Source organism: Dermacentor silvarum, chromosome 8 (assembly GCF_013339745.2).
Source record: "Dermacentor silvarum isolate Dsil-2018 chromosome 8, BIME_Dsil_1.4, whole genome shotgun sequence".
Taxonomy (NCBI): Eukaryota; Metazoa; Arthropoda; class Arachnida; order Ixodida; family Ixodidae; genus Dermacentor; species Dermacentor silvarum.
In genome coordinates this window covers 50,015,567-50,041,590 of record NC_051161.1, presented here as the reverse complement: position 1 = coordinate 50,041,590, position 26,024 = coordinate 50,015,567, and the positions used below count along the sequence as shown (strand labels likewise).

Here is a 26,024-nt window from a genome sequence, read left to right as displayed (position 1 = left end):
TCAAATACCCGTAAACGAGACACCAGCAATCCAATATTATAGCTTCCGCGCGAGGCGTCATGAATGGACTGCGAAGACAACCAACCTTGGCCGTGCCAAGGACACGGCTCCTTGTACTGGCATGGACGCCCGTTAACCCCGGCACGCGCCGTCGATGGCTTCACCTTTTTTTCGCAGCCAAATAGATGCGCTCGTCTTCCTCTACACCTATTCTACCAGCGCGCCGGTCTTGTCCTTCACATATTCTACGAGGCAAGCTTCCGAGATGAAACGCGAAGGTCACCATCGTATTACGACTGAGCCGTCGTTTGCCAACCGATTACTAGATGCAGAGTACGAAACGGAGAGGGGCTAAGAAGTCGAAGCACGTCCTTGGCGGACCTCTTTCCCAATGCGTCGTGTGGAAGCGGCAAACACGCGAGATATTTTTTGTTTGTTTTGACGGCGGTGCAGAAACCAGTTGTAAATACTCACTCGCTCGATTGGAAACGCGAAGAGAGAGAGACCGCAACCGTCTACAAACACAGTCACGGCGACAGGCGCCGTGTACATCTGTACGAAGGAAAGTTTCACGAGTTTCGTTTTCTCAGAGCCGACATGCCGATAGCACGTAGTACGTCGTCGTCGGGAATGAAGCAACTTCGTGCTTTGGGCTACCTTCTACTGTGCTTCCTCAGGTCAGAATGTTTTCATCTTGTGCCGCGCATTTCACCGTACAGCGTGGACAGAACAAGAAGGCAGATGGTACGACGCATCGGCGCGCTGAGTCGCTGTGAGCGCTGATGCGTGGCGCCCCCACCAACCCGTTGCACTAGACTTGTCGGCTTGACGTAATGCGATACCAGGGTTAAGGGACGAGAGACGAAGCCGATAAAACACGGCGCTGATGTTGTGTCGCGTACATCTCACGTTCCTTTGCCCTATAGCGCTGTCGTATTGCTCTTTCTTTCCTCTTCACTTCCCTTCTTCCTGTCTTCAACTTCTTTCTGTATCCCTTCCTTTCTAAAGAGAATGCAGACGTTGTGACCCAGTCGGCGAGAATTGCCAGCCTGCTCCCTCCCTATTTCCCTCTTCGTAAATGTTTTCATAAATGATAATGGCGCTGGTGTCGCACCATCGCCCCGCCCCCTCTGCCTGAGCATCTACCCTGATGTGCTGCATATATACCGTAATACTAAACCGGAGAAAATTGGTAAAACATGTTTTAAAAACCCCGTTTTCATTCGTCTTGCGTGACTGATATACTCAAGCATTTAAACGAAGGCGAAATTTATCTTGAGTATCTGCGTCAAAACCTCAGCGCCGGTACGTCACTGTGACGTCACGCATTTCAAAGTACTTTCACGTATCTTGGCCGTTGGTGCAAAAAAAAAAAAGTTTTTGGCACCAGTATGTTTCCTCGCCAGACGAGCTTTCGTCGAACGCTAGACTATCTTGGCCGTTATGGCGCGCGAAAAGTTCCCGAAACTTACTAGGTTTTGCTTTTGATTACATTATAAAAATATGCGAGTATCAAGTTTTCCACTTGCGAATCGAATACGAATGGTAAATATCGAATATCGACTCGACTATCAAATACAGTATATAGAATGTTAAGCAGAAATTGCTTAGACCGAATTGCCGGTTGAACGGAACAACTTCTATGTTGGTTTTGTATTGGGATAACGCAAAGAAAGAGAGAAAGAAAGAAAGAGAAAGAGAAAGAAAGAAAGAAAGAAAGAAAGAAAGAAAGAAAGAAAGAAAGAAAGAAAGAAAGAAAGAAAGAAAGAAAGAAAGAAAGAAATCACAATTGTCGCAACTCCCAATAAGCGGAACAACATAAGCAAGCTCCAAAGTATTTTATTATAATAAAAAGCCAAAATAATGATTTTTGTTTGGCGACACCTGTCTTCTATGCGCCTAAAGCCACCCTAAAAAAAGCGGTGGCCAACACTCAAGCGAGCGAAAAATTTATAGATATTAAATACGTAGCATGTGCAGTCAGGACATCTTGGGGTGCAGCCATGCACTCGCCTCATAAACGACCGAAATAAGAACGACCGCAATCTTGCACATGTTACAGCGCGCCGTTCGAGAATTTGGACTACACCACCATGACCTCGTGCTAATTCAGCCACCGAGTCAAGTAGTAAGGGCGATGTTCTTGCTCTATAGTGAGTCGCAGTCAAACGTTGCAGTCAAACGCAGAGGCATATATTTGCAGCAGGAATGTTCATTTCGGTATAATGCTATAGGTACCACACCTGTGCGAAAAACACAGCTAACTATCAGGGACAAGGGATCAGTTTTAAACACAAGGTCACTAACTGTCGTCAAAAACCTGCACGAATAGCCTCTCAACATATTTGAAGTCTGGTTGCAAACAGGCTTTTCAAGCGGAGGGTTGGTTCTCCGGGGCATATCTGTCTGGATAGGAGGCCTCGCCTTCCCTCAGGAAGTGCTCGCCTTCTGCATCCCTTCAATTTACCTTTTTTATTTTCAAGTGCAAAAAAGTATCAAGACTGATGTATGACTAGCTTTCCAAAATCGCTAAATAAATGGTTGCCGAATAACGATCAGAAGTTACGAAGAAGAAGAAGATGAGGAAAAAAAAAACTGTTGAAGGACTTGTGTGCGGTAGCCAGATGTGAAAGGGCCGTTGAAAGAAGGAAAAAAAAAAAAACAAAAAAAAAAAACAAAAAAAACACATCACTTGTAGCATGAAGTTGTAGCATGAAAGATAAAACTGCTATACGACTATACTTCCAAAAAACAATCAATGAGCGACTACGAGCAAGAATCGCAGGTTGTCACGTAGACTTCTGCCGCGAAACAGAAAAAAAAAAAGCTCGCATTGCCCATTTTTATTGTTTCTGCATTGCTAGGAAAACTGTTGTCGTTGTTTCACTTCTGATTATTTGCGATATTTTGTTTATATGATGAAGAACAGTAACCAGACTTTAACAGTCGGTTGGTGCGTAATATTTTGTTAGTTTAAAATATTCGAAAATACCGAATAGCTCTTTTTTGAATACGAATACAAATAGTTGTAATATTGCAAAAGTACTCGAAACTTCGAATATTCGCCCACCCCCAATTACGTTGGAGTGCGATGTTATCTTTCTTTAGCGACAAACGGTTGACTAGACTACAGCAGACGGTGTCATGATCAATTACGTCAGATCAAGGATGTCAATGACGCCCCGTAGTATCTTAACACAGCCTAACTTAAACGTTAGGGGTAAACCATAGTTATCAACAATTGTGTTTTGATGTGAACGCAGGTACTGTGACCTCACCTTCGCCGATGTCAAAGAACTGGAAAAAACTGGTAGGTGACATCAATCCGAGAACCCTCTGCTGCGGTTACGAACGCCATCTGCGCCAAAAGTTCAGGGGTCACTCGGCGCGTCATCGCAAATAAGGCCTGACCGCGCAATGAGCCTCCTGTAGCACGACCGACGTTAAAAAAAAAAAATGTAGAGACGAAGCACGAGGACAGGTCCCTCGGGTCCCTCGTGCTTTGAAGTGACGTCGGTGCTACAGAAGGCACACTGCAAGGTTCAGAAGCAGTCGCGGTTTGCAGTAAGATTTACCTATAAACTTTCTACGTTTCCGGACAAGCGGTCAGTGACACTAGAATATTGGCGGAACAAACGAAAACCACGCAGGACCGTGCAAGCTGGAGTTCTTCGGCGCCACGACGACCTGGAAGAGCCCGCATTACCCAAAGGCGTCCCAGCCGCCTCTGAGATGCGAGGCAGTCCTCGAGGCGTCCGACAAGGGTCACGTGCTCAGACTGGACTTGGCCGACGTATACCTCAACGAAGGAAACGACCAGTGCGGCGTCTCCAAGCTGGAGGCTTCTGAAGGCATCAACGTCACAGGTCGGAATGAGATATGTATTTTCCTGTCTGGTCACTCGAGCACATTCGCTGTCCTGACAGGGACTTTATTGTTCAGGAAATTATATGGTCCTTGCTAGGGAGCCTACATGCAAGCGCTGTAGTCTACATGTAGGCTCCCTAGTCCTTGCAGCTTCCACGAGACACCTGGCGACAATTTCTCGAGATATGGGGACGTAATCTGACACGATCACTTTCGGCGATACTCTCGCTTAGGCCATCAGGCGAGCGCTGATTGGCTGGTCGAGTACTACGTCACGCGAAGGCGATAGTATCGCTGAAAGTGATCGTCCGAGAATACGTCCCATGATATGAACAGCGCATTGCAGATGCTGCGCTGCAGAAACCCCGCATACAGTGTATCGAAAACCCATCTAGAGTTTGCACGAATTCATTGGGCAGAATGCAGTCGCATGAACGGTTGCACGCATTGAACCGATATAGAACCGTAGCATTGAACCATAGCGGCCTTTTACGGACCTGATATACGCGCCCCGTTGCACTAAAGTCCCCCATGGTTGTACTCAATGGGGTTAGGTGGTTATATTAAGTTAGGTTAGGTGAGCGCAGTAAGTTGCTCTCTTATGCTTGTTTACCGAGTGAACCGATAAGAAAAAAAAAATTCTTTACTGATAGCGTTGCGAAAGCTGCTGGCAACTGCTCTAGTACTTCACCTAAGCCGCCTCCGCCACCTACGTTCAACAGGCCTTCGGCCTGGCCGCCCACCCGACCTTGAACGTTGGATTCACGGACCATACGTTCACTCTTACATTTTTTGCATGAATCAAGTCTGTTCGTGTATTTTTGACATGCTTTGTATTATGCCTAAGAGCAAGCTTTCGAAAAAAAAAAAAATAAAAACACGCAAGAACTGCTCCAGTCGAGCATCACTGATCGAGTGCGATAACGTCTGAAGCTCGTACTGGTTACATCAGGTAACAGGCTGTGCGCCGTTCATTTCACGTCGATCCACACGGCTTAATTACCGTTCACCCTCCATGCTCTGTATCAAGGAGGACTTTGAGGAGGAGCCGGTACAACTCCCCGGAAAGCACGCCTTTCCTTAGATATAAGCTAAGTTTATAGTGATCAAGGCGCAAGGACAGCGCTTGATTAGCCATTCGGGAACTTCGAAGCTTATCCTTTCTTCTTTCTTTATAGTTAAAGCCTTTGACGAAGATACGTCCTCCTATCTAAACGCTGGCCAGCCTTTCTGGGGCACCTTATCCATGTTTATAACCTTTACACCACAGTGTACTTTAGTTGTGTGTTTGTTTTGAAGCTAAACATTTCGACAGAATTACCTGTCTGGTTGGGAAAATTGATAAAGACTTTGAGATTGACTCCAACCAAATAAGAAAATTTACTAGCCCGACGTTCCGGAACCAATTCGGCTCCTCCTTCAGGGGGTATTCTTCGGAGGTGGCGGTGTGCCACTTTTAAAAGGTCTGTCGTAACAAAGGAGAGGAAGGGGGAGAGAGCGTAAGGTGCGGAGACACTTGGCCGGGCACCTGTTCTAGACACAAAATAGGTGGTGGGGTGGGGTGGGGGGCTTCGGCGTCGCTGGTCGGCGCACCTTACGCTCTCTCCCCCTTCCTCTCCTTTGTTACGACGGACCTTTTAAAAGTGGCACACCACCACCTCCGAAGAATACCCCCTGAAGAAGGAGCCGAATTGGTTCCGAAACGTCGGGCTAGTAAATTTTTTTATTTGGTTGGAGTCAATCTCTAAGTCTGTGTTTGTTTTGTAATAGTTTTTCTTTTGTACAAAGACACCCATTAAAAACATAGGCCGTTGCCGCAAATATTCCACAGCTGTCGCCTTGTCACCTGTTTGACTGCTTTTATGGCTGCAGGGCCGTTCAACCTGGGTCCGTTTTGCGGTGCCCAGTCGGAGAACCAGTACGTGACGTCCAAAAGCCATCGACTGCGGCTCAAGTTGACCTTGGAGAGCGACGTCGAGGAAGGTCATTTCTTTGTCAGAATCGACACCATCAAAGACGGTAATAAATAAAAATATACTTTGCGCTCGTGTGCCTTGTAAGATTTAGCAATTATGCGTCGGTTGTGCGTTCGTTTCAGTCGGTGGGCAGTGTCAAGTCTGACACAACGGCAGCGCTGGTAGCCAGCAAAATATTTAGTTTTACGGTAGTACGGGATGTGCAGCATACGAATTGCGTCAGTTCAACTATATTTGTATGGTTTGAATGGACACCAACAAGAAATACTAGTCGTTCTGTTTAGACTACTTTCGTCAAAACTCGCGCTGCCATTTCATCGCTGAAAAAAGAAAAGAATAATTCACGTAGAAGAGTACTAAAATTACGTTTTTAAGTTTTGCGCTCAAGCTATATTACACCATTCGTGACGCTGGCTGTGGGTCGCGTCGAGAACTTCCAAGGTATTGTGGCGTACTTTGATCATTCTTTCCATACTGCATAGCCCGGGCGCTGTGCACACCTTCACCAACATACGCACAGTGTGTCTAATTTCTACGTTGCAGTGTATGGACACCCCGTGCTCAGCAGGCCGCTGGACCAAGGGTGGGAGAAGGGCTCCCACCCTTGGCAGGTGAGGCATGCAATGCGCTCGACCCATTGTTTTCCCCAGTGCGTTTCTCGCGTTTCAAGTTTGCGCGTTTATAGGGACATTAATACAGCGTGCATTTACTCAAGCTGCGGTGACGTCGGATTCTTGCACGATGAACGATGATTGCACGATGATTCTTGCACCATTTGAAGGGGGAAGACGGTGTGTTGTCGTACAACGTTTTACGTCAGGTATCCCTGGCACACAGAAATTTCGGGAGGGGCGTGCCGAATAATTTTCGCAGCTCTACAAAGACGCCGTCGCTTTGGCGGATGATCTGGAAACGGAGATTCGGTCCCTACGTGTAACTAAAAGACAGACGCACAGGGGCAACGCGCCTATGCTTGATGTAGAGAGCTACTACCGAACGGCAGTAAAGCTGGTACAAATCGGGAGCACTTTTTTCATTACTGGACAATGTGCTGACCGATGTAAAAACGCGATTTACAGTTGAGGCGGAAAGTGCCTACTAACTGTTTCTTTTTGTGCCATCTGAGATATGCGCTACGAAAGTGCACTAGAAAAAAGCTCTCGCAAGTATTGCTCAGCGATATTCCGCGTCTGTGGGGGGTGCCCGGTGTTATTATTGCGATAGCAATTACATGCACTCCAGGCGAATTTCCGCCGTCGGCGTCGCCGTGATGTTTTCTATATAATCCAAGTGCGATAACATCGCGGCCGCGCGCCGTATGCTCTAGGTGCGAGCGAAAGCTTGCAAGAGTGAGCATAGAAGTATGGTGGCTTAATACGGCCATGTCTTCTCGCGCTCGCTAGGGAGGAAGGCGGGGAGGTTGCGCGCAGTCTTCTCACGCGCGAGAAGGGGAGGGGGCTGCGCGCGTCCTATCTTGGAAGCAATCTGCACTGGGTTCGAAGGCTAGCCGCCCGGATATAGCTAATAGCTTCATGTGCGCTGTGTTCTCGCGCGCCAGTTCGCGTTGAGGCGAGAGGCATGCAGCGCGAAGGGAAATTCGCCCGTACCTGCTGTCGTTCTTCATCACGCCTGCGTTCTGACAGCTAGAGTCGGCGGTCATCGAGTGAGATGTGTTCGTGTTTGCCTGTGCATGCGTGACAACGTGCTTGTTAATTTAGTTAGTGAGCGAATGTTTACAGCAGTTTATACAGCTGATAAAACGACTAACCTTACTTCGTATAGCTCTCCAATAATTTGCTGTCTCAATCAATGCTTCGCTTGTCGGGTGTTATGAACGGGTTGGCGTTTCATCTCAGCGCTGCCATCCGTTGTTGCGGGTCGGAGATTAATTCGCCGCTGCTGCCAGTTTGTTGAGACTCGGGTTGTTGAGACTCGGGTAGCGTTTAGGCCGGTGATCCTTCAGCCAAAGGGATGAGTACGTCCGGGAGTAAGAGCGAGAGAAAAAAAGGGTTTATTCTACATATTTACAGTGGCTCCAAATATCGAAGCCCACTCCATGGGGGAGCACTTTGAAAGTCTAAGCTCACTACATGTCTGAGCACATGTCAGAACTCGTCAGGACACACCACTGCACGCAAGGTGTCTCCTTATAAAACATCGGTCTTCCCTAGTTGACCCGACTAGGGAATCAGATGACCTTGATGCGGCCAATCAGACGGGCCGTCTTGTTCGCTGAACTCCGCCTCCAATGTTGCACCTTCGAAGCAAGGACGAGGCAATCCGGAAACAGGGGGTTGACACTCCTACGAAAGTCGGTGACCTGTTTCTTGCCCTCCGACGGTCAGCTTGCCCGGGTCAGGAGAATGGCCTTTGCACTAATCCCCGCGTCTAACGAAGGGGGGCAAGCTTCGTGAGCTTCTTTGTCATCGCGTCCCGGCTGGTGTCGCGCCGCGTCGACAAGTATAGGCGGCGGCTGATGAAGGTGGTGGCATCGTGGGAAGCACCCAAAGAATGGGCACTGCCGAGTTGGGGCGCTTGTTTGCCTGTCTCGTCGGTGTCTGGCACTGTCGCCGTCTCGGCGACGCTCATGAAAGGGCCTGCCTCGATGGGAAACAATCAAAGAATGCGCCCGGCCGATTCGGGACGCAACAGACTCCTCCCCCGCCGGAAGATCCGACCTGAGGGTGACCAGCTGTCAGGTTGCCCGAAGCGTCGGTGGTCGGTCGAGAGCTCGGGGTTTCTTCTTGAAATGATGGCCGATGACACACTCGAGCATGAGGTCCCAGCATTAACCTCGTTGTGGCCTTCTCCCTGGGAATACACAAGCACACACACGAACCACAGGGCACAGGAAAGCGCCCTGCTCGCGCTGAGAGCCATCGGGTCTAGCAAACAAATCAACGCACCTGTCCTTATCTAATAATACCATCAAAGCAGCCATCAAATCACCAAACCTTCACTGAAGCCTACAATTTTTAAATTAGATCAGGATTGCGCAACTCTCTCGCAATATCCGATACGGAAGAGTCATTCCCAGTGACCAAGCGCCACACGGTGTGCAAGCGCCCGAAATCCATTTAATCCACCAGGCCTCGCTTAACCTAATAATTTGGACCCAAAATTTTGTGCCGCCAAAGCGAGCTCACATGAACCTCTGAGTTCAACAAAACCAGGTCGTTGTGCAGCAGAGAGCATAGGTAGAATACTTGAAAATGCTCTAAATAAATGATAAATAAAATATCATACGCGGCACAACCGCCATGAACAGTCTGACATCCGCTAGTATCGCACGTACTAGTGTCACTGAGAGCCACATTTGCATCATGGATGTACTGTAAGAGTCGCCTTAACTTTGCGGGAGAAATTCACATGTAAAACGTGCGACTCACGCACTAACAATTTTTTCTACTGTCCACAAAGGACAAACACTAAAAAAAAAAAACAAAAAAAAAAAAACAAAGAATATTGCGTAAAGTACGCGCTAACATTACCGAAAAGTAAACTGATAATCAAGCGTGCCACTACAGGCTTCGAACAAATTGCCTGGACTTGACACTGCAAGCGTATCTCCTACAAAAAGAAGCCTATTTGCCTAAAAGGGAACGACACGTTGAAAAAAAAGTTTCAGACACATTTAGGCGCGCGCAAACTATCTCTTTCGGTATCTCGCTAAGCTCCTAAAATAAACGAACAAAAATTAAGCTCGAAATGTGCTTATCCAAACGATCTCAAGTCTCGGAGATCTCGAAACATTTAACCAAACATACAAAAAAAGTAACAAACACAATCATGTTCCACAAAACCTGCGTCGTTTTTCATTCCGAGTAGCTTATGGTGGCGCCATATCTTTAAGCCTTACTCGAGGCGGGCGCGGTCTAAAAACTTGTCTTGTTAATGAGGGAATACAAAGGACACTTAGGTCACTCTCCACGCTGGCGACCCCTGACACTTTACATGCAGGCAACATGCCTTCTGGGCATCGGACTGCGATTTTACTGCAGCGTATGGCCAATTCGCGTCGGCTTACCGACTCGCTCCCTTGTGTCACGCCTAGCATGCCTCGAAAAGAACCCGAAGAGGGGGAACATAATTGCCCCCTCCGCGCCACCTTCGTTTTTCTCCACTTTCGCGCCGAACGGCCCTTTCTTTTCTTTCTCCTTCGGCGGTTCGGACGCGCTCTGTCTGAAGACATTCCAAGTGACAAACGCGCCGTTCGAACTTTTTGACTGCACTCCCCACTGGGTTTAGTGCCTTTATTCGGCCGCGTTGCCCTGTCTGCCGCATTCCTAACTTTGCGACGCCGTTTCATCCGAGCACGTTTACTAGTGCTCATTTTCAAGCCTTCCGCTTGAATCTCGTGCTGACCGGCACTTATTTCATCGGTCATTATTTTCATCTCAACCGCACAGGCACAGTCCGAATGATTTGCGGGTAAATCATTCCTCTCAGTGCTACCTCGACTGGCGGAGAGCTTCAAAAACTTAGGGACAATGCAGCTATTTTCATTTGCACCAACTAGCTCGTATACATGGGAGCTGTCCATAACTGCACTGCCCTGCCTACATTGTGCTTTCGAGCACTTTCCTGACCGATTGGACTCTGCACAGGTGCTCTTGTCTGACGACTCGGGGCCACTTCGGGCTTCTGCAAGAGCTACCTTCGCGACGTACTCCCTGGATAACTGTGCCAAATCGTCCACAGCTGGCCTAGCTGCTTCTCTAGTATTCCATTGGCACATTATCTCGTCGCGCTCAATACGGTCCCCATTAACGGGCTTCTCAAGAACTACGTCACGGTCTACGAATCTGGCCTCACCTGTGAACGTACCATTAGGCTCACGGGGATCAGCCTTTCTTTCTACCATCGGTAGAACCGTGCGTGCTACTTGTTTGCACTTTCCGTGCTCTACTTCTACGGGTGCCTGACATTTCTGTTCCTCCACTTCAAAACCCTGTTCCAATCTATCAACCTCTTGACTGAGAGCTTCTATCTCTTCGTGTTGTTGCCTAATCCAATCCTGTCTTTTCAACTCCTCCTCATTCTCAATTGCTTCCTGTTCCTGCTCTTTTAGAATTGAGTTGCCGAAGTATTCAAAGTATTCATCATCACTGTTGCTTTCTAAAATGGCTCTAATTTCGGCTTCTGATTTATCATCGTCTATTTCTACGTCGAGCTCTTCACACAAACGCAACAAGCTAGCTCTAGTCAAACTCATGAGGTCCATGGTTACTACTTTAGGCTTTGGCTCAGCTATTCCACAATACTTGCTGCGAAACCCGCACAAATTGCAATGCAAGTAAAAAAACTACCAGCGGTTCAATTCTGTTTTCCCAAGAGAATTTGAAGCCTGGAAAATATAGCAGAAACCAAATGCCTACGCACAGAAGTAGCACCAAGTCCCCAAGTACTGCTCCACCGCATCGAATCAATTCAAAGAAGACGAAAATCCTGGGCCGCCTTTAAATGATAAGAATTACGGTAGTTCTCCACTTCCCAATTACTCCCACACAAGAATGAGGTCTGGCTTTAGTAGCTGGTTCAGATCTATGCTGAAAGCTGCTTTCTGCTTGGATGCGCAACAACCACAGTATCAAATGGGCAGTTGTACACGCTTCATCGGTTTTTAGAAAGTCTAGGCTAAAAGATCCGATGACTCAAGCGCAAAGCCAGGCACTCACCCTGTACCGTGCAGTCATGATGCGCTGCATTCATCCAGCCGCTCGCGAACCAGTTGGCGATTGGCGTTGGCTGCAGGTTCCATCTTGCCGCTGTCATCCTGTCGCTCGTGAATCAGTTGTTGGTGACTGGCGTCGGCTGCAGCGTCCATCTCACCACGGCCATCCAGTTGGTCGCGAACGAGATGCCGGCGACTGACGTTGACTGAAGGGTCGATCTCACCATGGCCATCCAGTTGCTCGCGGCTCGGGGTTAGGATTCATCCCACCGCTGCCACCAGTTTGTTATGAACGGGGGTGAGGATTTATCCCACCGCTGCCACCAGTTGTTATGAACGGGTTGGCGTTTCATCTCAGCGCTGCCATCCGTTGTTGCGGGTCGGAGATTAATTCGCCGCTGCTGCCAGTTTGTTGAGACTCGGGTTGTTGAGACTCGGGTAGCGTTTAGGCCGGTGATCCTTCAGCCAAAGGGATGAGTACGTCCGGGAGTAAGAGCGAGAGAAAAAAAGGGTTTATTCTACATATTTACAGTGGCTCCAAATATCGAAGCCTACTCCATGGGGGAGCACTTTGAAAGTCTAAGCTCACTACATGTCTGAGCACATGTCAGAACTCGTCAGGACACACCACTGCACGCAAGGTGTCTCCTTATAAAACATCGGTCTTCCCTAGTTGACCCGACTAGGGAATCAGATGACCTTGATGCGGCCAATCAGACGGGCCGTCTTGTTCGCTGAACTCCGCCTCCAATGTTGCACCTTCGAAGCAAGGACGAGGCAATCAGGAAACAGGGGGTTGACACTCCTACGAAAGTCGGTGACCTGTTTCTTGCCCTCCGACGGTCAGCTTGCCCGGGTCAGGAGAATGGCCTTTGCACTAATCCCCGCGTCTAACGAAGGGGGGCAAGCTTCGTGAGCTTCTTTGTCATCGCGTCCCAGCTGGTGTCGCGCCGCGTCGACAAGTAGGCGGCGGCTGATGAAGGTGGTGGCATCGTGGGAAGCACCCAAAGAATGGGCACTGCCGAGTTGGGGCGCTTGTTTGCCTGTCTCGTCGGTGTCTGGCACTGTCGCCGTCTCGGCGACGCTCATGAAAGGGCCTGCCTCGATGGGAAACAATCAAAGAATGCGCCCGGCCGATTCGGGACGCAACACGGGCGAAACCGTAGGGGCGTTTTTTTTTGTTCATTATGAATTTATTACGTGCGTTCATCCTAACGGACGATAGTAATAATGACAACCGCGCCGCAGCGGCGTCCCAGCTAAATGGCGAAAATAATGGAAAAGAATATAGATATCGTCATAAAATACGGTCCGTGTTGTCTTCGGGTCACCAGGTGCTGTTCAGGCTTCCCGACTCACCCGCTCACTGCGGCGGCGCACTTCTGAACGAACACTGGGTGCTGACGGCCGCCCACTGCTTCGAGCTACTTGGAAAGGATGCCGAGTCATCGCAGGTACAAGTGCTGTTGGGAAAGCACAACCAGTTCGCATCCGAACCCTACCAGCTAGCAGCCCGGATCGAGCACGTCTTCACCCATCCGGACTATGACAGTGACTCTCAGGTATAGACCGTTTCATAATTGCTTACGACGGGCGTGCAATGTCATACAGTAACTGGTACTAATGGCTCGGTTTTCTTTAACGGTTCGGGCTGAGGTACCATGCCAATGTTCATGTTAATGGCCAGACCCATCTGTACGACTAGCTGTTTCCATATTTTTCATGTTCGCAAAGTTCTTCTAGAAGTGATACGCGTTCGCAGTATATGGAAGCGTCGATTTGCTCAAGATGGCTGCACGTCTTCACTTCTGGTAAAGATGTCATAAGGCAGGGAGGTTAACCAGACTGAGTCCGGTTGGCTACTCTGCATTGGGGAAGTAGGAGAGTGATAGATGAGTAGAAAGATAGAAGTTCACAGTATGCACGGACGCACGCAATGGAACGTTCATCGTGCAACTAATCTCAAGCGGTCATACAAGCTGGCGCATCTCAAGATGCGCAGCATGGCTTTGCACATCTGGCGTTGTACATCGCATGGTAAAACCACACATACGACGACGGTATACCAATACCCTTACCAAACGAACAGCCGAGAACTTCTTTTAGCAAAAAATCTGAGGACACCTAAGCACGTCTTATAATATGTGAATGCGAAAGCTATTATGTCCAATTGAATGTCGCGGCCAAGCGAGCGCGTTGAGACGCTGGGCACGTTTCGATTTGGCCTTACCGAGGCGCAGTTAGAACGCAGGCAAGAGCTTGCGCGGGCAAGGAACGCGCGGGTAACACAGGCTTCCGTAATCCCCCATAATCTTTTTTCATCCCTCCTTCCCTTTCCCCAGGCACAGAGTAGCAGGCTAGGTGAGTTTGTCTCAAGATGACCTTCTCCGCCGTTATTCAAAATAAATTCCCTAGTCCTGTCACACACGATTTCGCTTTCGACGCATCCTGCGCGCATGCCCTTAGAGCAGGCGCACACACACATTATACTTTTCACCAAGTGCTCCTTTGTTTGACGAACGAACAGGATGCCGACGTAGCCCTGGTGAAGCTGGATTCCGATGTGGAGTTCAGCGACTACGTACGGCCTGTGGCGCTCGGGGACCCGGACTTCGTGCAGAAAGAGTTCTTTTCCAAGCCCGACATTCATGGAGTCGTTTCTGGCTGGGGCAGGACTGACAAGGCCGACCACTCCAAGGTGCTCCAGGAGATACGTGTCCCTATCAAGGCAGCCGTGGTATGCAAGGCATCCACCGAACTAGAGGTTGGTATCCGCTGTTTCGCATATACATTACATTGCCAGGAGCATGCAACGTGACAAACTGTACACTGGAGAATCAATAGGGGGGTCCTGGCTGCCACCCTCTCCTCACCCCATCAAGACATGCCGGCACTTCGGCGATAACAGTATTGAGCGTGCAGCAAGCTCCAACTGTGTGCAACCCTAGTTGACTTCGCATGTTTTGTGCATCATCTACTTTTTCAATGGTTAACATTCAATACAGACTGGTACACGTTACAGAAAACAGACTTGCACATAACGAAATACGTGTAATTAATTACTTGTAATCAGTTACGTTTCATGGTAATTTTGTATAATTTAACTATTACTTTTTTTTTACTTGGTAACGCTTGCTGTAAGCCAATTACTTTTTTTCAGTAACCAATTCCATGCAACCAGTTACATGTTTGACGAAACAAGTTATGACCCGTGACACAGCTCCCTCTTTATCTCTCTTGGAAGCGCTTTTACGCCACCTACATAGGTGCAAGAACTGCCGCTCAATTCTTTTACTTCGCTTTTCGTGCAATATATGACTTCTCTGATACACTGACAGATAAGCTTTTGGCCATTAAACATGTTTCTATTTGATATATACGTGACTCATATATACATATTTTTGTGATAGTAACACACGAACAGTATTTTTAGGGCTAAATATTATGCAGCTTTATACTATAAGTTACATTACATATTCGGTCACCTTTTCAAGGAACGTGAACGTATGCTGAACTCCATGACAATAAGTCATTTAAGTCTAAATGACTTAACTAGTCAAGGGCTTCTGGAAGAGGTTCACCAGATGTCGACCGACAAATTGAAATGAGGCTTCTACAGCTCGATAGCGATGTCCACTTCTGACGTTGATGCCACATAATCCCCCATGGACGAGCTCTTAGTTTTTCACTGGTCTTGTAGGGCCTTCCTCTAGTCTCACCAACGATAAGTGGTGGACTTAAGAGAACCCAAATCCGAGCATCGCGGCATTGAGTAACCACAAGGTGTCCACAGCTTACAACACAGCCCATCTCTCCGGCACACACATCAAGCGAGTTTTCAGTGTCGCTGCAGACGTCCTCATGAGAAATCGACGGAAGATTACCGAATTTTTTAAATGAAATTGTTAGTGAAGATAAACAATGTGTGAAAGGCTGCAGAGGACACATTGAAAGAACCACGCCAGCTCGTTCTATTCACTGTAGTTTTGCAATGCTAGTAAAAGTAGAGCGGAAAGAAACGTCAAAGTAATCAATTACTTTTTTCTAACTGTTCAATTACTTTCGTGTGGCAGTAATTGGTAACTATGATAAATTACATTTTTGAAGGAATTAATTGTAACTCTAATCGGGTACATTTTTTTTCTGTAATGTGTACAAGTCTGCAGAAAACAAGGTAACCAATTACAATTACTTCATTGAAAAATGTTATTGATTACAGTTACCAATTACTGGTCTGCAAAAGTAACTGAGCAATTACTAAAAAATGATCGATTATTTTTGTTACTTTTCTCCCTACATTTATTGACATTGCATAAGGACAGTAACAAGCTGACTTGGCTCTTTCAGTGCGTCTTCTACAGACCTGCAGACGTTAACTTCCCTAACCATTGCTGTTCAAAATACAATTTTGTTGCAGCACAAAAGGATGAAGAAGTAGAAGAGATACACAGGATGAAAGCTGACTCTCAACTGAAGATTTCATTGAAAAAGATCGTATATTAGCGATTGCAACACACATGAAAACCAATGAACACGCGCTCAGAAAGTTAACAAGGCATAAAAGTAAAAAGAAACCAATAATTAAACAAAAGCTTGCCAGAAAAAGCTAAACCACAATGGCAAAAAAATAGAAAAAAAAGAAAACTTATAACAACATTATGCAGGGTGAGCACACGTACTAAGCAGATATGCATATTCCTTGTCTTCCTTGTCCTGTATATCTGATCAACGTCTTTGTCCTTTCACGCTGCAACAAAATCATGCTACCGACCAACTCGCCCAACTTTCCATCCTATTGCTGTTCAAAATGTTTGTCGGTCACCTTCCCTCGTTTTTTTGTGCGGTCATTAGCAGTGAAACTGAAAACTCGCTCGATGTGCATACTGGCTGGAGGAAAGGTCGATGCTGTAATTATCGCCTTTGAGACTGAGTGCGCAATCTTGGAAGCCAGAAGTAACATACGAACACCGGACGGGGAAATTAGGGAACAATTGTCGGCTACTATCCAATGAAGCCAATGAAGTAACTGGTTACATGTAATTGGCTACTTAAAAATTGTATTGAATTAAGTGTTACCGGGTAAAAAAAATTTTTAAAATACTATGACGTTGCACTGCTGAGCGCAAAGCCACGGCGGCCGCACTTAGATGGGGGCGAAATGTAAAAATGCTTGTGCACTTAGTTTAGGTGCATGTTAAAGAATCCCAGGTGGTCAAAATTTATCTGGAGTCCCTCATTACGGCATGCCTCATAATCAGATTGTGGTTTTACCGGGAGTGTATTCTGAGTGAGATGGCAGGATTCAGGGATAATTTTACCTACACAGTAAAGTAATATTAGATGGGGTCGGTCTTCAGGGCTCTGGGGGCAGTGCCCCCTTACATGAAACCTGTGGGGCCGCTCCCCCCCCCTCCCTGATTATGGAGTCCCTGAGTGATTATTACAAGTAATTAATTATGTATGTGTGCTTCAGAACTGTAGAAATGCAGTCATGTGACAATAGATACCTTCTGTCCCAAATACAATGTTGCTGCACCTATTGTATATTGTTACTGTGATCTACAAGTCTAAGCTACTTCATTTATCTTTGATATTTATACTAATCCTGCCACCTAACATAATGATCATTACCACTGGGCCCCAGTAGCTGCATATGAGTTGATGCTGTCGCTGACTACTGAGGCATATATATTATGAATTGATGCAATTTGGCTTCTAAACAGTTTGAGGCAATAAAAAGTGTGATCAATTTGTTATGCTGCATGACACGAACCAGAACTTCAGGCACTTGTCACAACCTGATACCCATTTCTGTTTCAGGTCACGGACAACATGTTCTGTGCTGGTTACTCTAAAGGGCAGACTCATAGAGACACTTGCGAAGGAGACAGTGGGAGCCCCTTCGTCGCTGAAAGCAATGGGAAATTCTACGCAGTTGGCATCGTCAGCTTTGGCGAACAGAGCTGCCTGTCCAAGGGCAAATATGGCTTTTACGCCAAAGTCCACAAGTTTACTCCATGGATACGAAAGACAGCTGGATTATAAAGGTTCAGTGCAATGCTCCAGGTCTCCCGTGTGTCTTCGTATTTTTACACTATCTGAAAACACCAGCCGTTATAGAAACCAATGATGCTACACTTGTGATGTCAGGAAAAGCATCGTAAGTATATCAAACTGCTTACTATAGGCGGCAAGATTCATACGTGTCTTTGTTTTGCTTCAAGAACACGAGCCCTCCACAGTGGTTCAGTGCCTATGGCATCGCGCTGCTAAGCACGAGGTCGCTGGTGCGATCCCCGTTAAACTAATGAATTATGGATGTTAAGCCTCATTAATCAATCAAATCAGCAACATACCGCGGCGGGCTGCGATTGCTGCGCCGTGAACGACGCTTGGATCGGTACGAGTAAGCGAATCGTAGCGAGGTACGAATGTCAGCTTGCTAAGGTACGCGTTGCAGACAGATGACTCTGACACATATGAATTTACTTAACAAGCACGCTGCTCCGTGGAACGGCGCAGCGTGCTTGTCAAATCGGCGGAACTTTCGCCACCAGCATTGCACATCCAAATAAAGCAATACCCAGAGGTAAACTACGCGAACGTAACAATTAATTCCAAATTCACATTTAACACACAATACTTTGTTTTCATGATAACGAAGTTCGTGCGTTCTTCCAGGGGAACTGCTTCAGTCAACTACAGCTCGTCGAGTGGTTTCGCGCTGTCGGGAAGCAAGTTCGGAATACCGTTTTGTATGGGAAAAGCCTTGCCCAGTTCATCGGATATAAGCACGTTCTTGGCACTGTCGTATCGGAGAGGCTTTTTGGTCACCGGACACACGATGAACTTGAGGTTCTCTTCGTCAAAAGTGACCGGTACGTCGTGCATAGCATCGAGCGGCTGGGAGGCGTCGGGACCGTAAGTGCAGAAACCGAGGCGTTGCGTACCGTTGTTGCGGATCGAAGACAGGCACCGCTTGTATAGAGAAGCTGTCACTGTTCTCTTCAGCATGATTTCTCGATGGACAGCACTGGACAGGCAGAAAGTTGCGCAACAGAACCGCCGAAACTACAGCGACCACAACGTTAAAATGCTGTTGGATTAAACTTTGACTTCACTTGGATTAGTGCGTCTCTAAAAGTTGGTAAACGACTAAAACGTGTTATTTAAAAAAATTATGCTACATTCACAATAGTTAATTTTTATTGCGTTTATTCTGTTAAAATGTGTTGCAGTAGTGCATATATTGCGATAAAAAGTACGAAACATGGTTCAAAAGATTCAAAACGAGCAGAAACAAAACCGAAATGCTCTGAAGTTTGTCTTGCGTTTGGTAGATGGCAGCGCGTTCGCCAACGACAGGTTTGGATTTGTTCACGTGACCCAACGTCCTCCTCTCTCGCGTTGTGGTGGCGAGAGGGAAGCGGGCCGCACAAAGTTCTGACTCAGCTGAGGTACCCAATGGATACGTCCTGCGGCGTCGAGCGTCGGTGCTTGTGCTTACCCTGGTGGTGGTGGTGATTTTGAACGCGTGCTTCGGGTTGACCATCGAGCAGCGCATTGCCTCTGGATTACTGCTTCGGGTGTGCTTCAAGCGCCTTCCACTTCGGTGCCTGCCGGCCCGCTGTCCTCGTCCCCAGCTACTTTTGTGTTGTTCACCGGCCGAATTCGTTTGTGAGCTACGGCGGCGTGCTCGCGTGTTGTGTGTTGCCCGTCGCGGAGGGGGGGTGTGCGCGCACCGCTTCCTTGCCTCCGGGCCAAGGTTGGTTTGTTCCGTGCGCGGCTGCCCGGTTCCTCGACTTCACTGACATGACCAAGATATGCGGTGAGTGCACAGTTCCTTTGCAACGAAAGTTTCCTTTTCCCTTGCGGGACGATTTTCTTGAGGCGGTGTCAACGGACTTCATTCGAGGGCAAGGCAACGTCCCGCGTACTGCAAGTTTTTTATCGGACTACGCTCAGAAGGACGTCGTCGCGTCGGTTTAAATGTGCTCCTATGCATCGCGAGACCATCATTTTTGCTGTTGGCTATGAATACAGGTGCAGTTTGCGCATTCCGGTTTAGTTGCGAGAACTAACCTGCATCAGAGGCCCGCACAGCTGCAGGGACGAGCTTGGTGCGAGCTTCTCGGTGACAGGTGTGCCAGCTTGATGTTGGCCCAAGGTCGACGAGGTATCACGTAACTTAACTTCAGGCGTTTACACCTCAGTTACGGGACGCACTTTCGATCGCGATCGAGCTTGATCGGGATCGAATTTCACGACCGCGACTGGTGCCCTTCCGTAGCTTGAGCCAATTGCACTCGAGAAATTCGAGGGGGTCACTTCCGATCGGGCTCGATCGCGATCGGAAGTGACCTATGTGACCAGAGTATTACAGATGAAACACTGCTTTGAAACTGGCCGAAATGTCCCTGAAGCAAGCTGTGGTGTAGACAAAATTGAGCGTTGCGTATTTCATGCAATATAATCGCTTAATTGATGTCGCTGAACGTTCATTTTGTCAGCACAGCTCTTTTATTTTAATTGGAAGAGTCGTGCAGGCGTGGATCTATTGGTTCTATGTCGCTAAGTGAGCATCGTATTATCGATGTTCGTAAAGCTTTCAGTGACAGCAAATGTATATTTACGAGCGTCAGGCGCTGTTTTACATTCTATAGCATAACGTCTTGCTCCAGTTGCTTTATTGTTCTCTCCCCCCAGATTTGACTCGCTTGATGCAAACTTTAGACCTGACGAACACCCGCAAACTGCTATCAACGTTATGTAAAGTGAAAAATTGGTGCCGGTTACCTTTAACTGTGGAAGTATGCGCATTTATAATTGTTACTGCACAGTGAGCGCGATAAGGAAAAAAAAAAGAAAAAAGAAAGAAAGACAAAAGAAACGCGCATGTTACATACTCAAGCGAAACTCCCCAGCGCACAAACTCAAGGCAATTTCCATAGTATCAATGAGGCCTGTATCTTGCAGACCTCCTCCAGGCCGTGACGTCGTACTGCTTACCGCTGCTTACGACTCACCTGCTGGGTACAGCAGGTGCGCGGAATTCTATTGGTCCCGAGCTTTTTATAAAACTGCCAAAGCCGCACATAACTGCGGTCACGAATTGAAGTGGCTCGACCCGAAATAGCAGGTTTCTTTTCTTTCTTATTTCATGGACGCTTGAATAAAACGTTTATTCAATCAATCAATGGGCGCTAGCGCTGTGGCGGTGAGAGAAAAACTTTATTGTACGCGGTGGTTCGGTTCCAGTAGCTCTTTGTTCGGAAATAATAGTCGCTTTTTTCCGCCATGAGACGACGAGTTGACGTCTAGCATTTTCGTGTGGCCACTCCTGCCGTTTAGAGTTCGCTGCCGCTGACGGGCTCTCTCTCTTATCTCTTCACTCGAGGTCGTAAGAAAGTTTCTCCGGCGTTCGCTGACTTTCTTAGCTGCCTGGCCGTAGTATCCTGCGCGCATATGAAATTTTGTAGGCGCGGCATATGGTACTACCGTCGAAAAGGTGCGAGCATAAAAGCGCTACAGAAATGGTCCGTGGTCGACCGTTTGCCGTGCACCGGTCGAGCAGTTGGCGGGGTCCGGTGGGCGATTATGGTTCTTCGTGAAGTGCGTTGGCGGAGTCGTCTCCGGAGAGGCAACGACTATTGCGTGAAAGCCTCCCCCCACCCCCCTCCTTTTTGGCTGCAACGAAAAGTCATGAGAGAGAGAGAGAAGGAAGAGGACGCCTCTTCTTCTTTTTCAAGCACGGTGTTTTTCAATGCATATCTTTGTTACTGCAGCACGAACGTTGGGCCTCCTTCCACTTCTATGTTCGTGGTGCTCTGTCTGCGTACCTTCTTCCTTCTCTTCTTCGTTTTCTTTTTTTCTTTTTTTGACCAAGGAGATAGCGACGGGGAGTGGCTTTTGGGAGGAAGTAGAAAGAAAAAAGAACGGTCAGACTAGCAGAGGAAATGAAACTCTCGATCCTCGCTGTGGCGATTTTTTAAACGTGCGCCGGTTGGAACCTCCTCTCACTCGAACGAGCAATTAAGCACCCTCGTCAGGTGCCTGCCCTGCTGCGCGCCGTGTGCTTGCAGCGAAGTCGAGAAAGAGGGAAAGGGGGTGGGGAAGCAGAAGAAGGCGAGAGGTTTGTTTGGTTGTTGGGCTTCCTCGAGAACTGCCGCGACGGCTTCTTCCTCTCGTGGTCTGCTCCACCGGCGGCGCGCCGATACGGGGAAAAACTTTTGGCGCCTCCTTCAAGGTCGGCCCGCATGAACGAACAAGGCGGGACAGGTTGAAAGCGGCATCGACGGACAGAAAAAGAAAGAAAAAAGAAAAAAAAAGAAAACCCTACTCTGCCCTCTCGACGAGTTGCGCATCCGACAGTCCTGGCCGTCGTCTTCGTCTCGCCCGCAGGCGTTTAGCGTGGCTCATTTTCTGACTTGTAAGCTGTTGCCCAGCCACAGGATGTCCGGGGAGGGCTATGGCCTCGCTTACTTCCTATCGCTTTAAGTGCGTTGTCTCCTGTTGGGTGGCGCTGTCCTCTTCTGGGAGACGTTTCGGGCTGTTGGAAATTGGTATACCGTCGATAGAAAGCCACCCCACTGAACGACAAACGAAAACGCCGTAGCTTCGAGCTAGAACCTACTTCCGAGCGTTTACAATTTAACTGCTTTCTCGTGCATGTAAACAGGTTGCTGATTTGAGACCCCCCCCCATGGCCGCCACGACACGGCGATAATGAAAGCAGGCCAACGCCGAGCATGATGCAAACCGAAGATCGCACATCCCGAGCGCGACCACCGGCAGTTTCCGGGTTGTTTTTACGGGAGCGGACTTAATAAACCTCGTTTTGCCCCGGCTGCCTTTAGATTACTAGAGCCGTAAATGAGTCGCAGATTACATCAGTAGCGCTTGTCCTGGCATATATGGTCTGAGCTACACTGTTGGGCCAATAAACTCCACGTGCACGGACATTTGGCGCCCAACGTAGGGCTCGGAATCGTGGTCCCACCTTGAGAGACAAGGCTGCGCGTGCTCGCAGTATTGCCGGTCTTTCTCGATGGAGACTTTCTGTGCTTCCCGAGTTGTGTCGCCACTGATAGTTGTCGTCGTTCTTGTTTTCTAAGAAGATGAATTTAATTGTATTGAATTCTGGGGGTTTACGTGTCAAAACCACGATTTGATTATGAGGCACGCCGTATAGTGGGGGACTCCGGATTAATTTTGACCACCAGGGGATCTTTAACGTGCCCCTAATGCACGGGGCACGGGCGTTTTTGCATTTCGCCGCCATCAAAAAGCGGCCGCCGCGAGCTCGTGCTTAGCAGCGCAACAAGCCATCGCGGCGGGTCTCCCAGGAGGCCGACTCTATGAAATTGTCACAACCACACGAAGTCAACACACTATGAAGCCAGGGAAAGCATAAGGGGACATTGACTGTGCTCTTAATTGGAATGCACAGACAATTATAAGAAACCACCACAGGTTTTTAAGCAGGACCGTAAAGTTTGTGCAGTATATGTCAGGTGTTTCTTGTTTGTTCGCTTTTTTTTGCGAGTGTATACAGAAGGATAAAACGAAATATGGATGCCAAGAAAGGACGTTGTCATCACCGGAAGGACAAACTGATTAGATCACAATGGCAATGCATTTTGCGAAGCCGGAGGTCAAAGAATGATATCAACATCGGACGCAACCTCTAAAGGTGTCTTACCTTGCAACAAGGGATTTCGTGCACCCTATGTCACAGCAGTCCTGAAGTAAATAATGAGTCATAACTGCGGCGTCGGGATTGTGCGCCTCATTTCATGTAGTATATTACCTCAATATTGAGCCGGCGAATGAGTGCGACGAGGAATTTGTTATACGGTTTGATTACTTTTTTTTTGCGTGTGTATTTCCGAGCAGGATAAAAAGAAAGCCGGAGGCCAAGTAAGAACAATAATCACAAGTGGCTGGACAGTAAGTGATTACCCCCCACCTCTTCTGTCGCATTTGGTGAAGCTCGAGACCAAGAAATCGCATTATCAGATGCAAGCTCTAGAAGTCCTGTCTTGCAACAAGCAATTTCTGCGCACCCTTTGACAGCAGTTCTAAAAAAAAAAAAAAGCATAACGGTAACGTCGAGAATGTGCACCCCAATTCATGCATATTACTTCGATATTGAATCGGCATTCGCGACGAACGCATTTATTAGGGTGTCTCAACGCGGCGGCAGCCGCGTGTAATATCATACGAATGGCGCGACGCCACACCTCGCCTCCCTGATATTCCCCGATCTTTCATCGCCTCTGCGGTGGAATTAAGTCTCAATAATGTATCACGTATGCGCGCTACCGACTTGAGAGCGGGCGCTCGCGGAGCAAACGAGAAAAGGAGCAGCGCGACGAGGACTCCCCGGTAAGCAAACGCGAAAACACGAGAAACAAAGCAGACGAGATGAAACTATATACATAAGCGAGAGAGAAGACGGCAGGGCGTTGCAGAAACGAGCGTTAGCTGGAGCGCGCGCGCGAGAAGATTGCCTATATTCGCGTCGGCCGAGGAGTCGACACGGCCAACGCGCGCCTGCATAATAAAACTGGCATTCTCCCCGTATTACATACCTCTATAGTATAGCGTTATAACGTTACACGTGTGCGTGCGTGTGTTGCGAGCTGCAGCTTCTTCTGCGTGTTATGCGTCTGCTCCTTCTGCAACGTTATATAGCGTCGTCTGCTGCGTTTTTCGCCGCGGGCTTTCGTTGTTTTTGCGCGTGTACGTACTACCTTACTGCATAAAACTCGCAATATCCTTCACCCGCCTTTTTCTTCGCGTAATCTGGAAGCGCGTAGGAGATACGAAACCGGAAGATACAGAAAAAGAAAATATAGAGAAGACGGGAGAATAAAGCTCTCCTTTTGTTTCACCGTCGGCACGACTCGCTCACGGGAAAAGATGCGCGAGACGGCTTCTCTGTACATAGCAAAAGCTTGCCAGTGACGGCGGCGGAGAGGGAGCTTATTTCACGGTGCCACAGGCCCGGAGATCGCTTTCTGAAGGGCCTCGCTGCGCAAGGGAATTGCTTCCGCCGCATAAGCGCCGTCCGTGCACAGCCAGGCAGATTCGTTCGTGTGAAGCTGGGCGTCATGAACCTTGCTTCCCGCCTCCTCTTTCGCCTTCTACTATTTTGTTTTTACTATCATGGAAGGATATGGCGTTATAAGACTCGCACGACGAGCTGGAATATACACTTGCTTACTTCCTTTCCCTTTCTTTTTTTTTTTTTAACACGTGTTGTCTCTGACTAACCTTATCCAGTGTATTGCCGGCCGTGCGTCCCTGCGTGCGTGCGTGACTTTGTTTAACTAAATGTTTAACGCGGCGCTTGCGCCCTCTCTCGGTGTTCCTGGCTTTCAGAGGAAGAGAGAGAGAGAGAAAAAAAGAGAAAGAAAAGAAATCTTTTGTTTTGAGGGAGCTCTCTGGGGATTCTCTTCTCTAGCATTGCACTATGTAGCGTTTTGATCTTGATTCTGAGACGTAGTCTCTCGAGCCGAATTCGAGAACCACGGGAAGGGAGAGTAAGACGCCGACACCTTGCAGGCACGCGAACGTAGACTTTCTCCGCTTGGTGCCGTAGCGTCTTTCTCACTCTCTCTCTCCCTCCTCCGTGGAGACACTTCCTTTGTCTAGAGCAGTGCGTTATTCACTTACGTTTAATGTCGTTCCACCCGGGTGGAAGCTGTAAGTGGAAACATTTTGAAAATATTTTCCACTTACAATGGCGTTACACATGAAATCACAAGATATATGACACGTTGTTGTTCATACTTGAACTTATTATACCTCCTTTTAGGTGCACGTAATAAATACGTGGCGCGATTTCCCACATACTTAAGCATGGTTCCAGTTACAAGGTGTGTGGAACACTGTTCCAGATAACAGTGTGTAATTCCAGTTAAACATATTTATTATGATGTCACATATGTGCATATTAAAAAAAAATAAGTTCAAGTATACGAAACGTCGTTTCATATATTTCGGGATTATATGTGCAACGCTGTTCCGTTTAGGTAAGTGTTTAAATATTTGGAAATACTTTGCACATAAGCTCGAGCCTAAATAGAACGAGATTAATAAGAGCGTGTGCACTGTAAAATAATTTTCACCCTTAAACGAGAACAAGGGTGTAAATGGGTCCATAACTCGCACACTTGCTCCCTTCTTGTGTGCATAAGAAGGTGAATTATACACCCATTTTAGGCCCTTATTCACTTTTAAGGGTGTAAATTATTTTACAGTGTGCATGGCTTGGTGTCGCAGCTTTTCTGCTGGCGCGATGGCGTGCATTATTATTATTTTTTTTTCTGAGCGGAGATTCTTCGAAGTAGTGCGTTCTTCCACTTCCAGTCGTCTGTGAACATGCGTTTGTTCGGATAAACGGAGCATTCGTATAAAAGGGAACCACGCGATACAAGACTGGCGGACGGCAGTTATTAATCTCTAATTTCTCGCATTAGGCAAGCATTATCGGCCATGGC

General features: G+C 47.8%; 2 protein-coding genes across 2 annotated transcripts; one reads left to right on the top strand and one right to left on the bottom strand.

Moving 5' to 3' along the window:
- The first annotated feature begins 491 nt into the window (after positions 1-491).
- Positions 492-17,569, top strand: LOC119461192 (coagulation factor IX). The gene is made up of 8 exons (XM_037722414.2): positions 492-677; positions 3,264-3,310; positions 3,651-3,866; positions 5,740-5,886; positions 6,387-6,454; positions 12,852-13,079; positions 14,045-14,281; positions 17,338-17,569. Exons 1-8 carry the CDS (start codon positions 598-600, stop codon positions 17,560-17,562), a joined length of 1,248 nt encoding a protein of 415 aa, XP_037578342.1. The 5' UTR covers positions 492-597; the 3' UTR covers positions 17,563-17,569.
- Positions 17,570-18,216: 647 nt separating this feature from the next.
- LOC119462119 (UPF0434 protein GDI0182/Gdia_2252) lies at positions 18,217-18,531 on the bottom strand. Its single transcript, XM_037723464.1, has one exon. It carries the CDS (start codon positions 18,529-18,531, stop codon positions 18,217-18,219), a length of 315 nt encoding a protein of 104 aa, XP_037579392.1.
- Positions 18,532-26,024: the final 7,493 nt, after the last annotated feature.

Bases quoted from the DNA above. Each gene is read 5' to 3' on its own strand.
- LOC119461192 (XM_037722414.2), top strand. From the start codon at position 598: ATGCCGATAGCACGTAGTACGTCGTCGTCGGGAATGAAGCAACTTCGT. The intron at 3,311-3,650 runs GTAGGTGACATC...AAAACCACGCAG, and splicing joins CAAAGAACTGGAAAAAACTG to GACCGTGCAAGCTGGAGTTC. The intron at 13,080-14,044 runs GTATAGACCGTT...ACGAACGAACAG, and splicing joins ACTATGACAGTGACTCTCAG to GATGCCGACGTAGCCCTGGT.
- LOC119462119 (XM_037723464.1), bottom strand. From the start codon at position 18,531: ATGCTGAAGAGAACAGTGACAGCTTCTCTATACAAGCGGTGCCTGTCT.